The following is a 20786-nucleotide window of genomic DNA, read 5'->3' as shown; positions in this document are numbered from 1 at the left end:
ATGGAAAACCGGATACTTGTTAAATTTAAGATCGGCACACCACAATTGCGCTCCAAACAAATACTCCAAACTAAAATTAAATGACGTGGTATTGATCCACCAAGACAATGTGCCTAAGCACATGTGGAAGTTAGGTATAATTACTTCAGTATAAGAAAATTTAAAATATGAGAGTCAATATGAGTAAAACAACTAATGGAAATTGTAGTCTTAGGAAAAGGATTAAGGTCAAAAAATATTATCATTACTCCGCACCATAATTTAATACATACAATATTATGCTTTGCTAGCTTGAAATGATAATTGAGCCTCAAATTAATTATGACTAGATTCATTATTTTTAAAGTTTGTCTTAAATTAACGTGTTTACAATCCTGGCTTTTAAATTTTTTTAAATAACGGGTTAACCATCAAATAACGAAGTAAATTTTAGCGTAGAGTAATTGACGTACTTCAGCATTTCAGTTGTTTTAATTTTATCTAATTATATTGAAGTTGATTTACTGAAATATATTAGTTTATTACTTTCTCATTCAGTTGACTCGAAATATAATGAAAGTAACTCTTTAAAGTCCAAGACATCTTAGATAATTTAAAAATAGTTATTATTTTTTTCGCGTAGAAAATATACAACGTTTGAGAGGATAATCCTTTTAGCCGAACTATTGTTACTCGATTCCAAACCAAACTCTTACGTTAAAAAACTTGGCGAATGAAATAGATAATTAACAGAATATCACTCATAAATAATTTTTTAATCGACAAAGAGAAAATAAATATTATCATAATTGTAAAATATATATGACGTTTCTCTGAATATTTACAATACTTTAATCTGTAACGTTAACCAACAAATTACAGTTAGTTTATTTCGCATCGCTAAATTTATCTTTTATATTATTGTTTCTTATTATACCCTATAGGGCAACAATATTTTGCAATATCTTTGTTCAGAGCGTTGGAGCCTCCCTCTACTTTGGAGTCCTGCTTTATTTCGACGTCTTTGAACGCGTTGTCGAGTTGCTCTTCAGTTAACATATCTTTAAGTTGCCTCCGAACAATCGCTTCGAGCTGCGGGTTTCCTTTCGCCTTCTCTATCATGCCTCTCATTGATTTGTTCATAGAATACAAAAGAGTTTCGAGAGGTGGTCGTGATTTGACATTATCTAAACCATCTAAAACAAAGAAATTTGGAATACCGGGTTAGTCTCTTGAACTAATTCCTAGCGTGGCACGTTTAACAAAAGTATGTTTATTCTATATCTTTTCATTACCAAAATTTTTAAATCACCTGAAATTAAAAACACCCTTTAAGTAATGCAGCGTTCAATAAATAATATAAATTGTTAACACAAAATTGGTTAAGGTTAATAATCATTGCAAGTGTGACCTAAAGGAATTTACAAAACCATCCTAGGCATTGTAACCAAGTCACCCCACTTGAAGGCTTTAAAGGTCGTTAGCTGACTTGGGTGGTGTCTTGGAAATTATCGTAGCTAGCTTATTAAAAAATTTGATAATTATATTGAAGAAAATCAGTATCAATTTAGACTATCAACTCTACGTCTTAACAGGATCAAAGTAGTTTTAATTTATAAACGTATAACGGCCAATCAACGACTAACTCAGGTAAAGTTACTTACAGAAAACGTTCCATTTAGACTGGGTGGTATATTACCCTCCTACGCATTGTAACCCAGCCACCTGAATTAAAGGCTTCAAACGTCGCTTGATGACTTAGGCCTAAGGTGGTGCCTTGGGTATTAGCCTAGCTGATTATTATTATTATTAATAATGTCATGAAGATTAAGCCTTAACGTATGGTTTAGCATTGTTGACGATCATTTAGTGGGACCTTTTTCTCTACCACCCAGACCAAATGGTGAGACATATATACGTTATTTGAAAGATACTTTAGCCGAGTTACTCGAAGATGTTTCATCGGAAACGAGACGAAGCACTGGGCTTTTGAATAAGAGCTTCAGCTCATTTTAGTCGGGATGTTAGAGGTAATCTGGATGAAACGTATCCTTCGAGGTGGATAAGTCGACGCTGAGCAGTTGATTTAAACCGACGCGATTTTTTTTCACTGTGACATCTTAAATATTAAGTCTACAAGAGGTTAATAACTTGCAAGAAAGCATAACTAAAGGTTGTGAGACTTTTCGTAACACGCCTGTAAATTTTTAACAAGTACATGAATTATTTCTACGTTGGGCTCACGCTTGTATTAAAGACACAGGTGGTAATTTTAAACAATTATTCTAAAAGTGTAAACTTAGAAATGATTTTGTTTATATAATTTAAATAATTTGAAACATTTGTAACGAATATCTGACAAAAACCTTATATTAATTTTACTTGGAAAAGTATCAATACTGTGAAATAGGTGGTATTTATTATCAGTCTTATCAAATTTCTAAAAGCTCATGTACTACCTTTTATTACTAGTTTTAGTTTTATGGCTTCACCAACAAAAAACAACTTAGGAATATACAAAAAGAAATTGAAAGAAAAATATTGTTTGTCAGTTCTAAGGCTGCATACTGGTTTTAGGGGTAGTTTTTTGGAAAACTTAACGCTAAAACGAAGCACTTAAGGACACATTCTGTAAACATTTTCGACCAATGGACCAAAAGAACAAACTCTAAGTTTTCGACATTTTCTGAAACACCCTGTATTTATAAATGATTCTACCTGAATAAGGTTGAAGGGCTGCATTATGTTATGGAGTTCAGATATTGAATAAAAAAAATGTTATTTCTTGATAAATTTTAACAATTTGAATACAAAATATATTTAAGTATATTTTTTAATGTTGCGAAGAAATTTCCGTTGAATTTTCTCATTCTTTAAACTGATATACATATTTAAGGAGGCTCAAGTTGTAAAAAAGTGCATTATAAAGATACGAAAATTAGATACGGTGTCTGTTATTTATTTTTCAGTGATTCTCAGTTGTCTTTTAGTAACTAGCAGTAGTTAATTTCCTGAGATTTCTAGAAGAGTTTTGAGTTGACTTTGATTGACTAACGGGGTAATGTAATGTATTTACGGGTCATAACTGTCCATTTAAGTCAAAATTTACCAGAAAATTCAGCTGATGTGCGAGTTATTTCCGTTCACTTAAGTGACTTGCGGAAAACTGCGAACCATTCCTGAACAGTTTCAGGTTAGTTTCGGTATCTATTATGTCCGTTGGTTCGTAGGTTTTTATCGGTTTCTTGCCACCAATGATTTTATTTCACTTTTCCGGCCTATTTTTTCGTACTGAATATAAAACGTTGGTAGTGGTGTGGGTTAGGTGACACGCGCATACTTTTAATCTCATAAATGACCCGTTGTAACACTTAGTTATTAAAGGGACCAACATATTAAAAAGGTACTTCCAAAATAGAGACTCATTATTATGAAGAACACTAAGATCGCTATATAATTATTTTTTATTTCGAGTAGCAAAAGGCCTTCCAAGAGACATTTTAAGGCGTAGAGCGAATTATTGACATTTATTTTAATTATATTCGTGAAAACTAAAGCTTGAAGCTATATTATTGCTAAGACGGTTTAAGAAATTTTGGGATATTCAGAGGTCATTAATGATATTAATTGTTTCTTTAATAATAACACCCATGCCATCACAAGGTTTTGGTCTTTGTACACTTGGAAATTTAAAAACTGAGACACAATTCTTTAAAGCTCACGCTAAAAATAGTGTATGGTACACTTCTATGCCTTAGAATGCAACGGAGTAAGGGTCACCAGGACAAGTGGCGTATAAACTACCAGCCTGGCCCTACAGTGAGGGAAGTATCCGGGCCCTTAGGTTAGAGCCTATTAAAATTATTGGTGAATCCACAACTAAATCTACCCTTCAGGTGAATATTCCCGAAAACAAATTTTCCCACTATAATATTATCACTTAGCAGAGGACCACCCTAGGAGGTTTTTCTTAGGTAATTACTATAACTTCTTGTTTTTTTTTCATCATAAAGAATATAATTCAGTTTGGGAAAAAGTGAGAAGAACCTTACAAACAATATTTACTATTAAAGGTTCAGGGAAAAAAATTCTTAATTTAAGTACAGAAAGCTTTGAAATGTGCCCTTCAGACAAATAATCTTGCGAAAAAATATTCCAAATAAATTTTTTCTTCAGATAACATTTCTGGATAAAGCTGACACTAGTATACAACCGGGATTTGATCCCAGCAATTGTGAAATTGAGGTTCAGAGACAATGAAGTACATTCCGATTCAGCATTTACAAACACAAAATATGGATCATAAGTAGCAATGCTTTTAGTTTTAACATGATGAACCTAGCCAACTTAGCCGATAGAAAATTGGTCTTACTAAAAAGCGACAGAAATAATTTTTGAAAAACCTTTTTAATAAGCCACGAGACAGAAAAATAAATTAGCATGTGATCGGAAGAAAATGATAACAACCAATCAAGTGAATTAATGACGTCAGAAATAATAGCGGTCAACAATGTTGAAACTAAGTCCTTTCTAAGCATTTTATCTCCTATTGAATAACCTTCAATTATGATACGATTTCATTTACGGTCTGACATAAGAATCTACGTAATATCAAGTATGCTGGTAAAAAAATATTTTTGAAATTCGGTTTGCTAAATAATGTAAGTAGTGAAAATAAGGTTACAATATTAACTCTTTTGGTTATTTTCCCTGGCTTAGCAATGCTTGAATTAAAATTTGTGCAAAGGATTTAAAAAATGAAACTTTAAACATATCAATAACTGTGGATGGAAAACGTGAATAACTTAAAATCGTAAATAGTTATTTATAATAATTACGATGATTTCTTAAATTTAGTGATATTTCTTACCTAACGGGAGACTCCATGCTTCGATTAGCAATGTAAAATAGACAAAGCATAAAATAATAGTCAGTTTCATCACTGTAGACATTGCGAATGTGAAGGCGTGTGTTAATGAATCTAATTTGCAGATCGTTCTATTTCAACTGTTGATTTCACGCTAGTTTATACTCTTGACTCGAGTTTTTGGTAAGCTTTAACTTTTTAAGAGAGAGATAAGCCCAGTTAGATAAGCTATGACGTACGGAGCAAATGTGAGATTTTGAAACTACTGATGGCGAAAACAATGCCTATACATTTACCAAATTACTTATATCTACTGATAAGAATAATTTTACCTGATTTAGCAACTTTCAAATTACCCACTCCTTTTAAATGCTTTTAAAACGCTTGTTGAAGCGTTGGGTTTAGGGCTTGGGGTTTGGATAAGAATTATTCGTTTTATTTGATTTAATCTCGAAGCGAAAATTATCCGATCAAAAACCTATTTTTTGCGTATTAAATTGTTTTATAATCGCGAATAATATCCAGAAATAAACAGTTAACCACAATTTTTAAGATAAATCGAAATTTTCGCGGTAAATTTGTTTGTTTCGCCAAGCTCTAGTTGCGGGCAAGGAAATATTTTATTAAATTTATATATAATTTAATTCTTTAAAGGTTATATTGCTACAATGAAGAATGTGGTTAACCGTACAAATTGTCATACCAAATTACATTCTTTAAACTTCGATTCTGTGAAGATTGCTTAAATTTTGTTTAGAGTTCATGTCATCATAAACGCTTGAAAAAAGACAAGCAAGAAATACTTTATTCATTTCCACTATCCAGCATATTTAAATATAAAAATTTGCCTAGTAATGAAGACTGAGGTGTTTAAATGAAAAACACAACGAGCTTACAGCTATGTTAAGTAAGCTGAAAGAATACTGCTTGTTAACAAAAATTAGCGGTAAAACACTTTTCACATAGTCAGAAAACCGTGTGACATTTGTTCATAATATCTGTCTCCATATCGTCGCTATGGTTAAATATTTTGAATATGTAAGAGCTATTAAGAATCGTATTAAGATATGATTAACAAACAATGAAAACATTTTGCTTTGATATTTTTTGCATATGGGCATTATACGTCTGTGATTTTTTACAACCTGTGGTTATTATTATTAAGTTCGATAGTAAAATGATAAATATTTCGTATTTTTTTAAGTTCCGAAAGGGCTTCTTTTCCTTCCTTTTGGAATTGCAGGGTAGGAGTCTTAAATGATTTTATCCTGCCGTTGCATCTTGTCCTACTTTTGCCTTAAGTTTCGGGCTTAAAATAATGAAATCAACTGGTTTTTGGTTACCTATTTAGCGGTAATGAGTATAATAAAAATACTCGTCAAAATAAGATTCTAAGTTGATCCTTCGTTTTATAGTGATAGGGGAGGACACCACCATCCTGGTGTTTTCGCGTGGAGCACGAATGTTTTCTGGGTTATAAGTTTTTCCTCCTCTTGGAAAAGGTGAGAATTTCCGGTGACAGAATTAGTTGTTCCATTGGAAAAGCTAAAAGCTGGGTCTTCGCAATCCTGAGCTTAATCTAGAAAATATATCTTGGATTTACTTCTAAGCGAAAATATTCAAAATATATTTTGATATTGAATTTTACGATAAGTTTGATGATACCGGTATTTTCCGGGGATAAATTGACCTGAAAGTGATTAGATAAGGTCTCTACTGGAATTATTGCGAGGGTTCATAGAGTTCCTGATGTTCAACGTACAATATAAATAAGAATACCTCTGTTAAAATTGTTCTAGCGAATGTCTATTGTTTGCACTCTACCCTTCAAATTGATATTAGAACATTTAGATATTTCAATGTAAAGCTTTTTATATTAAACACGACCAAAAATGGCGAAAATAAATTATCCCTGCTGGCCAGCAACTTTCAAAATGTATTTGATCAAAAAAAAACGCTCCTGATTGTAGTCACCAAGGGCTAAATTGTTTAACAATGCTGAACTCCACGTTTTAATCGGCGACAAAATATCTGAAAAATTGGCAAATGTTTTCGGAAATGGGTCTACTTTCCTGTAAATATTTTTTTTTTCTTTGCAACAGATTTTATCAACTGTTATAAATATCCCTGTAACCAATACCTGTAAATCTCTCCATTCAAGGTAAGAAACCACTGAAGACTTAGGAACCCTTTGCCGATAAACTCATATTTGGTTCTACCCATTCAGTGGGTTTTCATTGGTGGTAGGTCTTTTAACTCTGAGACTGACTAGTTACAAGTCCTTCTAACTAGCAGTAAACATCTTAAATTTAAGGGCTAGTTATTGTGAATGCTGCGAAAGTTAAGTGCCCCTTTAGTTTTATTCTAAAGCTACGAAAACCGTGTGTTCTGGTATTTACCATATAATTTTCCTGTAAAGATATAAACAATTAAATATGATCAGTAACTTAAACCGTATAACTAAGTCTAAGAAGAAAAGACGAGTGACCATTTACTCTAAAGTCTGGTACCAAGAAACGTAACTTAAATGGAAAATAATGTTAGATCCACTACCCTGAACACCAGAATAAGTTTAAGCAATAGACAAAGTAGGCTTAATCCTAAGGGCCCGTGAACTTGCCTAAATGTAGTGTGGTTAAAAGACGAGGCTAGAGCAAGGTTAGGGTATGCTTACTTAAACTCAACCATAGTGTTAATTCAACAACGCTAAATACCACATTATTGACTTTGATCGAATAAAAAGAGTGGGCTCCATACCAAACTACCGCACGGCAGAATAAGTCTAACTCAACTATTTTTAAACGATAAATGATGTGAGAGGGAACTCAATAAATATGTTTTCAAAGTAAATTTACCATTATCGTTAATGATATGTTTGTTAAGTTTAAGAACAATGTGGATAATTTTACATAAAATTGGTGTCGATCAATAAAAATCTATAAAATTTAAATCGTAAGATATAGTGGTTAAATCAAAGGACAACGATATTTCAAAAGTGCACAAGAAAATTTTATTAAAATTGCTCCATCATCAGGGGTATAGCCTACGTACGAATACATACTTTACTAACTCCGTATTCTCCTTGGGGCACTTCTCAACGACGGCATACATCATTTATATTTTAAACACAGAAGTTCAACAACTTTACACAAAACTTATTACCTTAGCGCTTTATTATAAATAAAACGTTAAAATTAAGAATGTTTAAAATATAAAAACCAAAAACATTAACACAGCTATTCGAATTTCTAAATTACCGAACTCGGTTTTTTTTTTCAAGAACAAAGTGGAAAACCGGAACCAAACGAAATTTACTATTTACGTTAACTTTTTAAAAACCACAGGGTCGAGATTTTAAATGATCGAATTTCGTTATTTTCGATAGACGAATTCACTAATTACCAACAAGGAAACAAACATATGAAACGAAGCCATTAGTGGTTCGATTTTAATTATTTATTTATCATTTATAAGGAATAAATACTTAAATACTACGAAAGAAGTTTTAACACAATGTTGTAGATTTAAACAGTATAGTTTCTCTTAAAAGGCCGACAAAAAAGATAAGATAAAAATATTTTTTGCGGTTTTTAAGTAATTTTAAGATTGATACGTTTAGACGGGTAAGACTTCAAGTTTTTAAAAATAGTCCTCTTATGGAGTTACCTCCGTAAAAGGAACTTCTCGCTTGTCAAATGTGTATCATTTTATAGGCAAGTTGAAAACTGGAAACCAAGTTTATAGCTGGCCATATACCTATTAACGGGTATTCATTAGAATTAAAATAATTTGAAAATTTCTTACTTGGCACTTTAACTTTGATTCGTATGTTGGTTGATAGTTATAAATTATCTACCCGATTTTAATACTATTCTTCCCTGTTATTTTTGAATCACAATGAATGTTTCATGTTAAGATTTTTGCTTTTTATCATGCTACCACCTAGTGGAGTCGCTAGGCTGTTTTAGGTAGCGCTTGAGCCACCTGAAAATTTTTTGAAGCGCCTCCTAAAATTCCCGAAATTGATTTCATTGTTTTGATGAAATTCTTAAAAGGGTTTCTATTACAATTTCGGAAATAAAATGGTTTTATTTTCTTAAAACGTTTCGTTATATAACTTTAATTTAGCACGTTGGTTTCGGGAGAGTGAAGGGAGGAGAGGACAGAGAAGCTCTAACTTTTCCAACGTTATCGGAATTTGACCGAAGTTTTCTTGATAAAAATTATTTCTATCATCGGTTTGCTAAGTCGACCTGTATGGGAGCCCTTGAGCAGGCGCTTAAGCGCCCCAAAAACGGAAATTCTGGTGACGCCATTGCTACCACCTAATTCTTCCAATAAAATGTTGAACTTTTGACATTAACAATATTATCATTATCATTTGGAACTCGTTTATTTTACTGTACTACATTTAAAATAAATATTAAATTTATTATAATCCCCTGTTTTATACGCATATATGAATTAATGAATTTTCTTTTCAAAAAGATATTAATAGATAAAAAATATCTCGCACATTGTATTAAGTGGGTAAATACTACATAATTAGCCCAACCTAAAAATGATTGGAAATTTATTTTTGAAGGGTATATTACCTCTGGTATTTTTGTCGCCTTCCAACCGTTTCGTTGTTGGCCGCTGCCTCCTATGGCTTTAGAGATTTCGGCGCTGCTTAGTTGGTTACTGGGGAGGTAATCCCTAAAATTGTGAGGGTCTTCCATACATATCGCGTTGGAGGATATATTGCCATAATCGTCTTTACTAGTGTGTATATGCGTTGGACTTCATATTAATAAACCTTTTTCGTTAAAACTTATTCATGAAAGTGTTTATTTTCTTCAAAAGTTTTTTACTATTGAAAGGTAAAACAAAGTTCGTTAAATAAAATTGTGCTTTCTGAAAAAAAAAAAGATTTTAGTCGTTACTATCCTACCTCGATTTTAAATATTCTTTAGTACTTACCAAATAACATCTATTCTTTTTCTTTGTGAATCTTTCTGTTAGCTTCCTTGCTGGCTAAATATTAATAAGTCAGTATTTATAAATAATTTCACTAATTTGTATTTCGCTATCTCGTTTCAATTTGTTTAAATTTTGATAACACAAATTTTATTTTTAGTTTTTTATGACTTTTAATTGACGAATCGGTAATATTAAAGTTATGTTTAAAACAGTTAAGAAAAATTTCGATAAACAATTCTATACCAATTATATACGCTTTATGTAGTTTTATTTCTATTAAAATATGAAAGAACGATAAACCGTGTATAACTTACTCTGCCATCATTTGGACGTTTGCTAATATATTTTACCAAGTAGAGTGATTGGGAAATGTTTTCCATGATCTCCACATCTCCTAGATTTAATAAGAATAAATTGTCCGTTTCTGCTTCAACAATTCGATCCTGAACAACATCGTCATTTGGAACGACTAATTTGGTAAGCTGGGCAGCCCTCTTCACAAATATTTGGAACAGTTTTTTTTTATTTCCATCCAAATTTCCTTTATATTTATTTATTTATTTATTTATTTAAGAAATACAGCTACTAAGCTTATAGGAGCTTGTGTGAAGCCAGCAGGGTGAGCAACAGATGAGTACATAAAATTAGAGTTTCAAACCAAAGAATAGACTGAACATATAAAGGACGAAAGAGATAAGGGAGTGCGTATGCCGATAAGGGGCACCTGCGGGCGGGGGAAACGGGCCCCTATAGGGGCCCCCTTTTGCGGCAATATTCGGCGGGGTCAAAAGGTTAGCTGATTTACGAGGTCAATAGGTTATCTGCCCCTATGGACACGATGCAAACAATAAATAGGTGTGAAACGGACCCCCTATAGGGGCCCCATTTTGCGTACATTTTCGGCGGGGTCAAAAGGTTAGGTCAATAGGTTAGATGATTTACGATAGGTTATCTGCCCCTATTCCGCGGGTGGTGTGGACTGACACGATGTTATGCAAACAGCCGGCCAGTCATAGTTAATAGCTGGAGGCACCCCATTTTAGGTCAAAAGGTTAGATGATTTACGATGTTATAACCCATAAAACCCAGGTGCTAACCCATTATAGGTCAATAGGTTATCTATGGCGGTGACACGATGTTATGCAAACAGCCTACCCGTCATAGTGAATGTCGAGTTGGTTGGTTTTCGCCGACAAACACTTTCGGGCCCCCTAAGGGTAGCGTAAAATAGCGGGCGGTCATCGGTAAAAGTGTTTTGGAAAAAAAGAGCAGAGTGTATACAAATTATAAGGTTTTATTTATACATTCAAAGTTACAGTACATTAAGCGGATGAAAACGTTTAAAGATAAAACAATTTATTTTTAATATATTTATGGTTGGTAGATACCATATTAAACAAATTGTAAAAGTTAAATACACAAAACATATTTTGGTTGGCCACTGTTTCTTTAAAATCGTCAATAATTTTAAATGCTGTTACGTAATTGGACGCGTAGCGGACAACGGTATCATACCTTTCATGTTCATCCGATAGAAATAAATTGTTGGGTGCACATGGTTCTTTATACAATATTTCGTAAATTTTACGATAATTATCGGTTATAACGTAACCCATTAATTCAAAGAGTTTTTGGTTCACTTTAAGGAGTTGAATGTGCGAATTAATGAAATATTTGAGTCGGTCCAATTCTCGAGTTTCCGGCGCTTTGATTACGACCGACGCTTCGGATATCGTACTTTGCAAGGTTAATTCTTTTTGGTCAGACATGGCGGCGGTCACTAGCGCATCAGATAGCGGGAACGGTGATCGAAAGGGCAGCCTTTGTGGATCATTTATTTGTTCCCAGTGGCCGTATAAATCATCCCAGGCGCGCGAAGACATTTCAAAGACCTGGTGTGTGATTTTATTGCATAGAGCTACAGATATATCGAGCTCAGACGTAAAACCCGTAGTAACGAAAAGCTCGGATGAAAGTGAATACCGAGGGTTAACTTTCCGCTGAGTCGGATCAAATTTAGACATTTTAGTGGGCCCAGGAACGTTATCTACACAGCTTCGTTTAGACATGATGCTCGAGAAACGGTTTGTAGTGTACTGCCGATGGATGACGGGGATGAATCCCTTATATAGCGATAATAATTTGATGACGTAATCAGGATGATGTAATGGGTTGACTCAATGACTCACGCGATTAGTCAAATTTTGCGGTGTTATGTGTATAGCGACGCCCATATTGCTAAACCAAAGAGATAGAAATTCCACAAGTCCCATTAAAAGTAAAATCAACGCGATTAGTAATGCGTTTTTAGGATTGTTCGCGATAAGCCGACTAACGGGAGAGGCGGGGATAGAACCTTCCATACCGGAAGTTATCGTTAAACTAAATTTATCAATAAACCAAAAACGGGATTTAAACGTTATATATTTTATAAAAACGCAAATGACATACAAAGTATTAAAATAAACAAAAAACTAAAATAAACAAATGACTAAAATATACAAAAAGAAATATTGACAAATAACTAATATATAGAAAGGAATTATTTACAAATGAAAAATACAAACGAGAAATGAAAAAAATATATACAATAATTAAGAGGATCTATTCCACATAGTTTATGGGGCTACATAAAATTCTACGCGCAACAACATTCATTTATAACCATTTTTCAACAAAACGTTTGTCCCCAAAAAATATCTAACAGTTTGAAACGTCTTTTTTTTAAAAGTTTTTGAGCATATAACTCTTTTACCATGACCATCCTTCTACGCTTAAAAACAGCTGTGAAAACAATCGCTTTTTATAAACATTTCGGTGCACACTATTTTAACAATACCCGATTTGACGCGTCATGTTAAATTCAGGAGTCGCGCGTGGGTCTTAATTTGCATCGTAAAAAAGGTTAGGGTTGACACAAAAAAAGAGCCCCTAAACAATTTTCCCTTCAAAGAAAAAGACCGTAGGGGCCCACATTGTTCTATTAAGACTCGAGCGGCGTGGCCCCCAAAGGATTCCACCCTAAGGGTTTGGTGTCTAATAAAACAGCGGCTCGTAAAAAAAATTGGGCCCGCTCGGAGAACAAGAAGGGCACCGTCAAAAAGTTTTTTTTCGTATATTCATCCAGCTTTGTCAAAATAGTCAAAAGAGTTTTCTGCGGCTCTTTTGAAAAACAACATGTGTCAGCGATAAAAGGATGAACCGCCACCAAATTTATGGGGCTATCATTAAAGTAGCCATTGATCCATCCTTAAATTTAATAGGCTTAAAAAACATTGGGGCTCATCTTTTAGAAAACAATCGAGTTTTATATAATAGAGTTTCGACTTAACGACGTGATATTATTTTTATACAGCCTCAAAAGATACGTATAAATAGAGCCCTATCGGTCAAAGAAACTTCACTAATCAGCGGAATTCTCAAGTTGGAAGTCGTTTTCTTAGCACCTAGAAAAAATGGATAGCGAAAGCTTATGTTGGTTTCTAGACGATTTGGAGGTAAATAGACCCTGGTCCGTACCGCAACTACTGCAATTTTATTACGGAATATGTTTATTTTTAAATTTAGACCCGGGGTTTGCACCAAATAAGTTACCCGCAATCTTTAGCCGTCTGAGTTTTAAATTAATTTTGACGGTTATTGAAATTTTTGAAACTGTTCAAGCTATCCCCCACGTTCCAGAAGCGTGCCAAACGGTAGCCGAACTCCGATTATTTAATCAAGCATTACCGCCTCGGTTAGGCGAAATTATTGAAGCTAGATATAATAAGCGGGAAAAAGAATTACTCGAACTCGAGTGGGATGCCATGTTGGGTGCCGAATATGACGAACCTGTGTTGGACTACCTGAAGAGTAAGTTTTTTTCTCTCGTACCGAAAAATATCTAAGAAATTAAAATATATATTTATTTTTTATAGACGCCCCTGAAATTGTCCCGGTGGATGATGCTGAACCCCGTGAATCCGTCGAAATGGTGGACGAATATTTCAACGACCTACTTAACCAAAGCGGTTACGGGGAGGCGGAGGGAGATTTCCCAATTGTGGGGTATATTGATTTTGAGGACCCTAATTGCGTAATTTTGGGTCAGAATGAAAAACAGTTCCCGAACTTCAATATGACGGGAATTGAATTGGAAGCTGAAATATCTAATAATATAGCGGAAGGGCTTGCCAGGGTCACTGAACGGGTATTACGCGATGTAAACCCCGCTGACATGGTACAACTAGTAATCCGTAGTTCGGCGCTGGGTGCGGCGCATCCCGATATAACCATTTCATTTAGGAGACGTGACCAAATTGATATCGAGGCCCTTCTCGACGAGGTATCCGAATCTATATATTCAGATGAGGAAGAAGCGTTTTTCCTGGCACCCGTTAATTTAACTTTTTCCATTGTCCGTCTCCCCCAGGGCGGTGGCCGTACAAAACGGAAACGACTAGAGACCTTTGCCCTGTTTTCTAGAAATAGACGATCAATTGTCCGTATTGCGAACAGCGACTCAATCTGTCTCGCTAGAGCTCTTTGCGTCGGTGTGGCACTGTGTAAATATCAGAACGAGCCCGAAAACAAAAGACTAAAAACGGTCTATGAAACTTTGTCGCATTCCAAAGAAAACAATGTGGCTCAGCGAGCCGAGGCGCTCCTCCTATGCTCCAAATCGGGTGTCCGACCTAATAAAGAATGCGCGTCGCCCGAATCGATTAGAAAATTTAGAACGTATCTGAAAGAATACGATATTTTAATCTATCAAATTAAAAACAGCTGGCCGACCTTGGTGTACGATTCTAGAGTACGGGGAGGTATGGACAGAAAACGTATTGTACTTTTAAACGAGGGGGCGCATTTCAATCTAGTTAAAAAGCTGGCTCCCTTATTCGGGAAAGAAAAGTTTTGTTCAAAGTGTCTAGAGGGGTACAGACGAGATAGCACCCACGCGTGTTCAGACTATTGTTTCGCGTGTTGCAGGGCCCTAAAATGTACCGGAGATATAATAAAATGTCCCGACTGTTTACGTAAGTTTACGGGTGTCGATTGCTACGCTCATCATAAAATAAAATTAACCGGCGATAAATTATCATTATGCCAAAATTTATTTCATTGCACGGAATGTTCGATTCTAATCGATTTGACTAAACGCGACGGCCAGCTGCATTCGTGTACCGAACAGTATTGTACCGTTTGTCGTAAGTTTTCCCCCTCGGGACATCAATGTTACATCCAAGTAATAAAAGACCCGCGACACCCCCCACCACGTTTCGATTCCAACGGTCAGCCCACGCAAATGTGGATATTTTACGATTTTGAAACGGTCCAAACCAAACGGCACCCCGATAAGAAAAACTGTTATATTCATCAACCCATTTTATGCGTGTCGGAAACTTATTGTGTCGCGTGTGTTGATACCCCCGACGTAGCATGCAGATTTTGCGGCGTTCGCCAACGACAATTTCTGGGTTCAGATTCCGCGCGAAACTTTTTCGAATATTTAAGAACACTGGCTCGGATAAGAAGAGTGACCGCGCTGGGACATAATGCCAGTAATTATGATACGCAACTCCTATTACAAGTTATAATGGAGAGTGCCGACTCGTTTGAGCCCGATCCGATAATAAATGGAACTCGCATCTTGCAACTGAAACTACACAATTTAACTCTATCGGATTCGTATAATTATATACCCATTCCTCTGTCGAAATTCGCGGATACGTTCGAGCTGGGTCGCGAATATACGAAAGATTTTTTCCCCCATTTTCTATTCAACGTAGTTGATAATAATTTTGACATTTACAAACCCGAACAAACAAACTACGTCTCGGAGAACTCGCTGCCCCCCTTGGAAGCTTACGGTGCCCAATATTTCACGGCGAAAGACCGCGAAAGTTTTAACAAATGGTACGCTCTCGAAACCGAAAAGAGTTCGGGGTTTAATTACCTCGAAACGTTAAAACTCTATTGTTCTAGAGATACCCACATATTAGCTAAAGGTTGTTTAAAGTTTATGAAACTATTTCAAGACTTGTGCGAAGTTAATCCGTTTAGCGTGGGCGTGACTATCGCATCAGTGTGTAGTTACGTGCTAAGGAAAAAATTTTTGGAGCCAGAAACGATTGGCATAATACCGGCTAATTTGTATCGGTTATCCGAGCCTCAATCCACCGAGGCTTTAGAATGGCTGGCTTGGGAAGCGCATGTCCGGAATGTTACCATCGTGTCAACGCTGAATGGTCGAGAACCGCGTGCTGGAAAAATTAAAATTGATGGTCTAATCGGTGAGAAAAACGCTCTACAATATCAGGGCTGTTGGTAAGTATTATTTTAAAAAGTTCGAAGAGACAAAATATAAACAGGTTTTTTTTCATTAAAGGTATCACGGTTGTAGGACTTGCTTCGGGGACTCTGTAAATAGGAACCAGCCATTATACGCTAACGCGAGCGATACCCTTAATACACGATTTTCCAACACGATGCGGACAACCAATAAACTTAAAGAAATGGGTTATACCGTCATTCAACAATGGGGGTGCGATTGGATTTTGGAAAAACAACAAAATCCAGCCATAAATGAATTTTTAAAAAATTCTAATTTTTCGGAAACTTTAACTGAACGTTTAGACCCGCGAGCCGCTTTTTTCGGGGGCAGAGTATCAGCCTTACGAACGTACTGTAACGTTGAAGGGACCGACGATAAAATATTCTACGTGGACATTTGCAGCCTGTACCCTTTTATAAACAAACGGTATTATATCGAAAAATATATATATATATAACGAAAACAAATATTTAAGTGTGTTTTCCTTTTTATAGTGGCAAAGTCCCCGTTGGTCATCCGACAATTCTGCTCGGTAGCGATATTCCAGCCATTGACGATTTTGAGGGATTATTGTTATGTAACGTGCTCCCGCCAACCAATTTATTCCATCCTATTCTTCCGTATCGGACCGTTAACAAAAAGTTAACGTTTACCCTATGCCGGACGTGTGCCGATTTACGGTATCAGGGTGACTGCGAGCATTCTGACGACGAAAGAATGCTTAAAGGCGTTTGGGTAATCGACGAATTAAGATGGGCGGTAAATCGCGGATACAAAATTACAAAAAAAATTGAGGCCTGGTCATACACGGTGACGCAATACGATCCTGCAACGGACAGTGGAGGGATTTTTCGAGATTACGTTGACTGTTTCCTAAAAACCAAGGTGGAGGCGAGCGGCTGGCCGTCAGATTGTCAGACCCCCGAAGCCCAGGCTGAATACATTGCGGCTTTCGAACGTCATGAAGGGGTCAAATTGGACCCTACCAAAGTCTCCAAAAACGAAGGTCTTCGAGCCATCTCGAAATTAATGCTGAATTCCATGTGGGGGTCTGTATGGATTTTATTACCCCCCCCCCCCCCCATTGGGGTTATAAATCATATTGGGTAGCGTAATAGATATTAAAACTTTTTTTTTCCAGAAAACTCGGTCAGCGATCCATTGTGACCAAAACTGAAATCGTTCGCGAACCCAAAGTGTTCTTTGAACTGCTATCAAATCCGGAAATCAACGTAAAATCGGTTTTGACAGTCAACGATACGACTCTTCTAGTGAAATCAGCCCCCATCAAGGAAGCGGAAATCCCTCTAAAACATACAAATTGCGTGATTGCCGCTTATACAACCTGTCAAGCGAGATTAGTTTTATTAAAATATCTTGAAATAGTCGGAGAGAACGCGTTATATTTGGACACTGACGCCCTCCAGTACGTCTCGAAACAACCCCTTATAACTACGGGCAATTATTTGGGCGATATGGTCAGCGAGTTATCCGGTTATGGAAAGAATTCGTTTATTTACGAAGCCGCGTATGGCGGGCCAAAAAATTACTCGTTTTGGGTGAAAAATCCGGATACGGGCGAAAAATTTAACGTTACGAAAGTGAAAGGATTTCGAATTAATGTCGGTAATCAGCATATCATTAACGGCGAAAATTTAAAAACTATGCTAGGAGTGACTGACGAAGAAACTGAAATACCGGCGGCGTTTGCCGTGCCTCTGCCCAAACAAATCCGTCGACTTCCGGATCATACGCTCGTTAGCGTCGACTTGGAAAAAGCGTATCGGCCCGTAATGGATAAAGTTCGGGTTTTATCGAATTACCGAACAGTTCCATTCGGATATAAAATACGCGCTTAAAAAAAACCTTCGCTCTTATGCGGTCGAGCCGCGGGTCGAGAGGCACCGGTCTCCGCGGGTCGCCGTCTCGGCGTTCGAGAGAGAGAGAGGCGCGCGCGTTCTCTCTCTCGATCCGCTATCCGCGCGCGTCGGGGTCACGAGGGGGGTGTGTCTCTAGCGCGCCGGCCGCTTTCCACGTGGCAAGGGGGTGTGTCACGGGAAAACGTGTTTTGTTATTGTCAAAAATAAAAAATATTATATATAAAAACAAAATGTCCATTTTATTTCATTCTGGTTTCAGCTACGCGGTGATAATGTACCCTTTTTATCACAGTTGTAACATCATACTTTGCGGGCCTAGCCAAAGTGGTAAGACATATTTCGTAGAAAAACTGATTAAACATTTAAAACAAATGTTTGAACCTCAAATTGAAGAAATCCACTGGTTTTACGGCGAGGATCAGCCAGGATACGATAAACTTAAAAAATATAACGTTATATTTCATAAGGGTTTACCCGATCCTGACTTATTTGACGGCTCGAAACGGATACTGGCGGTTTTAGACGATTTAATGGGGGCGGGTCAAAAAGGAGAAGTTGCCCAATTGTTCACCAAAGTCTCGCATCATCGTAATGTTAGCTTTATCTACATAAGTCAAAATTTATTTCATCAGGGTCGCGGGTGTCGCGAAATTTCCCTCAATGCGCACTACATACTTTTAACGAAAAATGTACGGGACAAAACACAGATTAATTGCTTGGCGCGCCAAATGGCCCCTGATAATTCCAACTTTGTTATCGAAGCGATTTCTGACGCGACTAAGGAACCAAACTCTTACGTATTGATCGACCTTCAGAAAGATTGCCCCGACTCGCATCGGATCAGAACTAATATTTTCCCAGGCGAGCAAGTCTCGGTATACATTCCGAAATAATACTTTTCCGAGGGTGGTTAGTTACCACACACCCCCCCAGCGAGTCGAATTCATTCGATGTACAATGTCTCGACGAGTCAGGTCGCAAAAACATCTGCTCGAATCGATCGGCAAATTAAAGGGCGTTAAGAGACGTAATATTTTAATTAACGCCAATAAAGAGTTGATCGAAGCGATATCTGATTGCGTGTATAATACTCTTATCGGGAATATACGTCTAACCACGCGGCAAAAACTACGATTAAAAATACACCGTAAAACGTTACGCAAAATTGCGCAGAAAAAATTGGGCTGGCAAACTAAAAAACGAATATTATTAAATCAAAAAGGTGCCGGATTTTTCTCGTTTCTTCTGCCTATTGTGTCGTCGCTCGTGGGAGCCCTAACAGGTTGAACATAAAAAATGTTAAGGTACTCGAAAAAAATGACTTTAGCGCCGATTACGCCACCCCATCAACAACTCAAACCGGATATTGACACGGAAATGGCGGATATTTTAAAAAGCGAAGCGCTCGATGACAGGACCAAGTGGAAGATATACGAAGAGATGCTACTAAAAAAGCACGCTCGAAATAAACCGATTGAAAATAACGATACGCCCAGTTACGATACATTAGTCAATCTGTTCCCGCTAGGATACAGAGCGAGCGCCCGAGCTATATTTAATCATTTGATTTCGGACAGCGGTCGACTGCGGTGGGACAGCCAGGGGCAGATTTTATTAGACGGTGAAATACAAACGGATTCTGATATTGTTGATTTAGTATATTATCTAATAAGTCCCCACGCGCCGAGACCCCAGAGTTGGTCAAAATTTAATAACCTGGTGGGTAAACTACGGAAAATCACCCCTCAAGCCTTCCCCACCACCACCCCATTACCGTCTACTTCGTTCCTAACAGCTTCCGCCCCCCCGGGCCCCCATCTTTCGCTCGCCTCCTCCAAACGAAAGAAAACTTTGCCGTCAGCGGTCGGGCCTAATTCTTTCGCGACACCTCGACAGTCACCGAAACTTTGGTCGCCTACTATTAAGAACCGTTTACGTAAAAAAAAAACGCCGAGTGCCAAAATTTTGAAATGGGAGAGTTACCGATAAACGTAACGACTAGACTTGAAAAAATATATTTCGATTCTCGTAATCCAGCTAGCTACGGGGGTGTTGAAAAATTATACGATTCTGTCAAAGAGCTCGGAATATCTCGGGAGAATGTTGAAACGTTTTTGCAAACTCACGACGCCTATACGTTACATAGACCAGTTATTCGAAAATTCCAAAGACGAAAGATTCGTGTAGGAAACAGACTAGACCTCTATCAGACTGATTTGGCAGATATGCGGTCTTTAGCGAGCGACAATTCCGGATACACATTTATTCTTACTTGTATAGATTGCTTTTCGAGAGTGGCATTTGCCGTCCCCCTAAAACGTAAGACCGGCGCTGAGGTTGCCCGCGCCCTGAAAATAATTTTTAAAGAGCGGGGCAAGCCCCGCGCTATACAGTTCGACCGTGGGTTGGAGTACGTTAATTCGACTGTTTTAAAACTCCTAAAAGAGGAGGGCATTAGACATTACCATTCCGAAAATAGCGATGTTAAAGCCGCGATGGTAGAGCGTTTTAATAGGACCCTGAAACAGCGCATGTATCGTTTTTTTACTCATAAAAACACGCGACGCTATCTCGACGAGCTGCCCAATTTAATTGATTCGTATAACGCCAGTTATCATACGACAATTAAAATGGCTCCCTTCGATGTAAACGACAAAAATATTCTTCAAGTTTATAGAAATATTTACAAACCAGGGCAGTCCCAGCCAGCCGCCCTCAAGCCCCGAAAATGCCGTATCAAAGTCGGCGATTACGTAAGGATTACCCGAACTGCCAGACCGTTTTT

General features: G+C 36.9%; 2 protein-coding genes across 2 annotated transcripts; one reads left to right on the top strand and one right to left on the bottom strand.

Moving 5' to 3' along the window:
* Nucleotides 1-736: 736 nt before the first annotated feature.
* LOC149946424 (uncharacterized) lies at nt 737-4963 on the bottom strand. Its single transcript, XM_090173083.1, has 2 exons — nt 4850-4963; nt 737-1175 (listed from the first exon to the last, which is right to left on the bottom strand). The coding sequence occupies exons 1-2, from the start codon at nt 4929-4931 to the stop codon at nt 898-900; spliced, it is 360 nt and encodes a 119-aa protein (XP_090029209.1). The 5' UTR covers nt 4932-4963; the 3' UTR covers nt 737-897.
* Nucleotides 4964-13270: 8307 nt separating this feature from the next.
* On the top strand, nt 13271-18179 carry LOC149946423 (uncharacterized). Its single transcript, XM_090170745.1, has 7 exons — nt 13271-13660; nt 13726-14527; nt 14573-14610; nt 15826-16114; nt 16176-16547; nt 16616-17170; nt 17263-18179. The coding sequence occupies exons 1-7, from the start codon at nt 13615-13617 to the stop codon at nt 17978-17980; spliced, it is 2820 nt and encodes a 939-aa protein (XP_090026871.1). The 5' UTR covers nt 13271-13614; the 3' UTR covers nt 17981-18179.
* The last annotated feature ends 2607 nt before the right edge of the window (nt 18180-20786 follow it).

Source organism: Leiobunum rupestre, chromosome 4 (genome assembly GCF_980474605.1).
Source record: "Leiobunum rupestre chromosome 4, qqLeiRupe1.1.hap1, whole genome shotgun sequence".
NCBI classification, from domain to species: Eukaryota; Metazoa; Arthropoda; class Arachnida; order Opiliones; family Sclerosomatidae; genus Leiobunum; species Leiobunum rupestre.
This window is presented reverse-complemented; position numbering and strand designations above follow the sequence as displayed.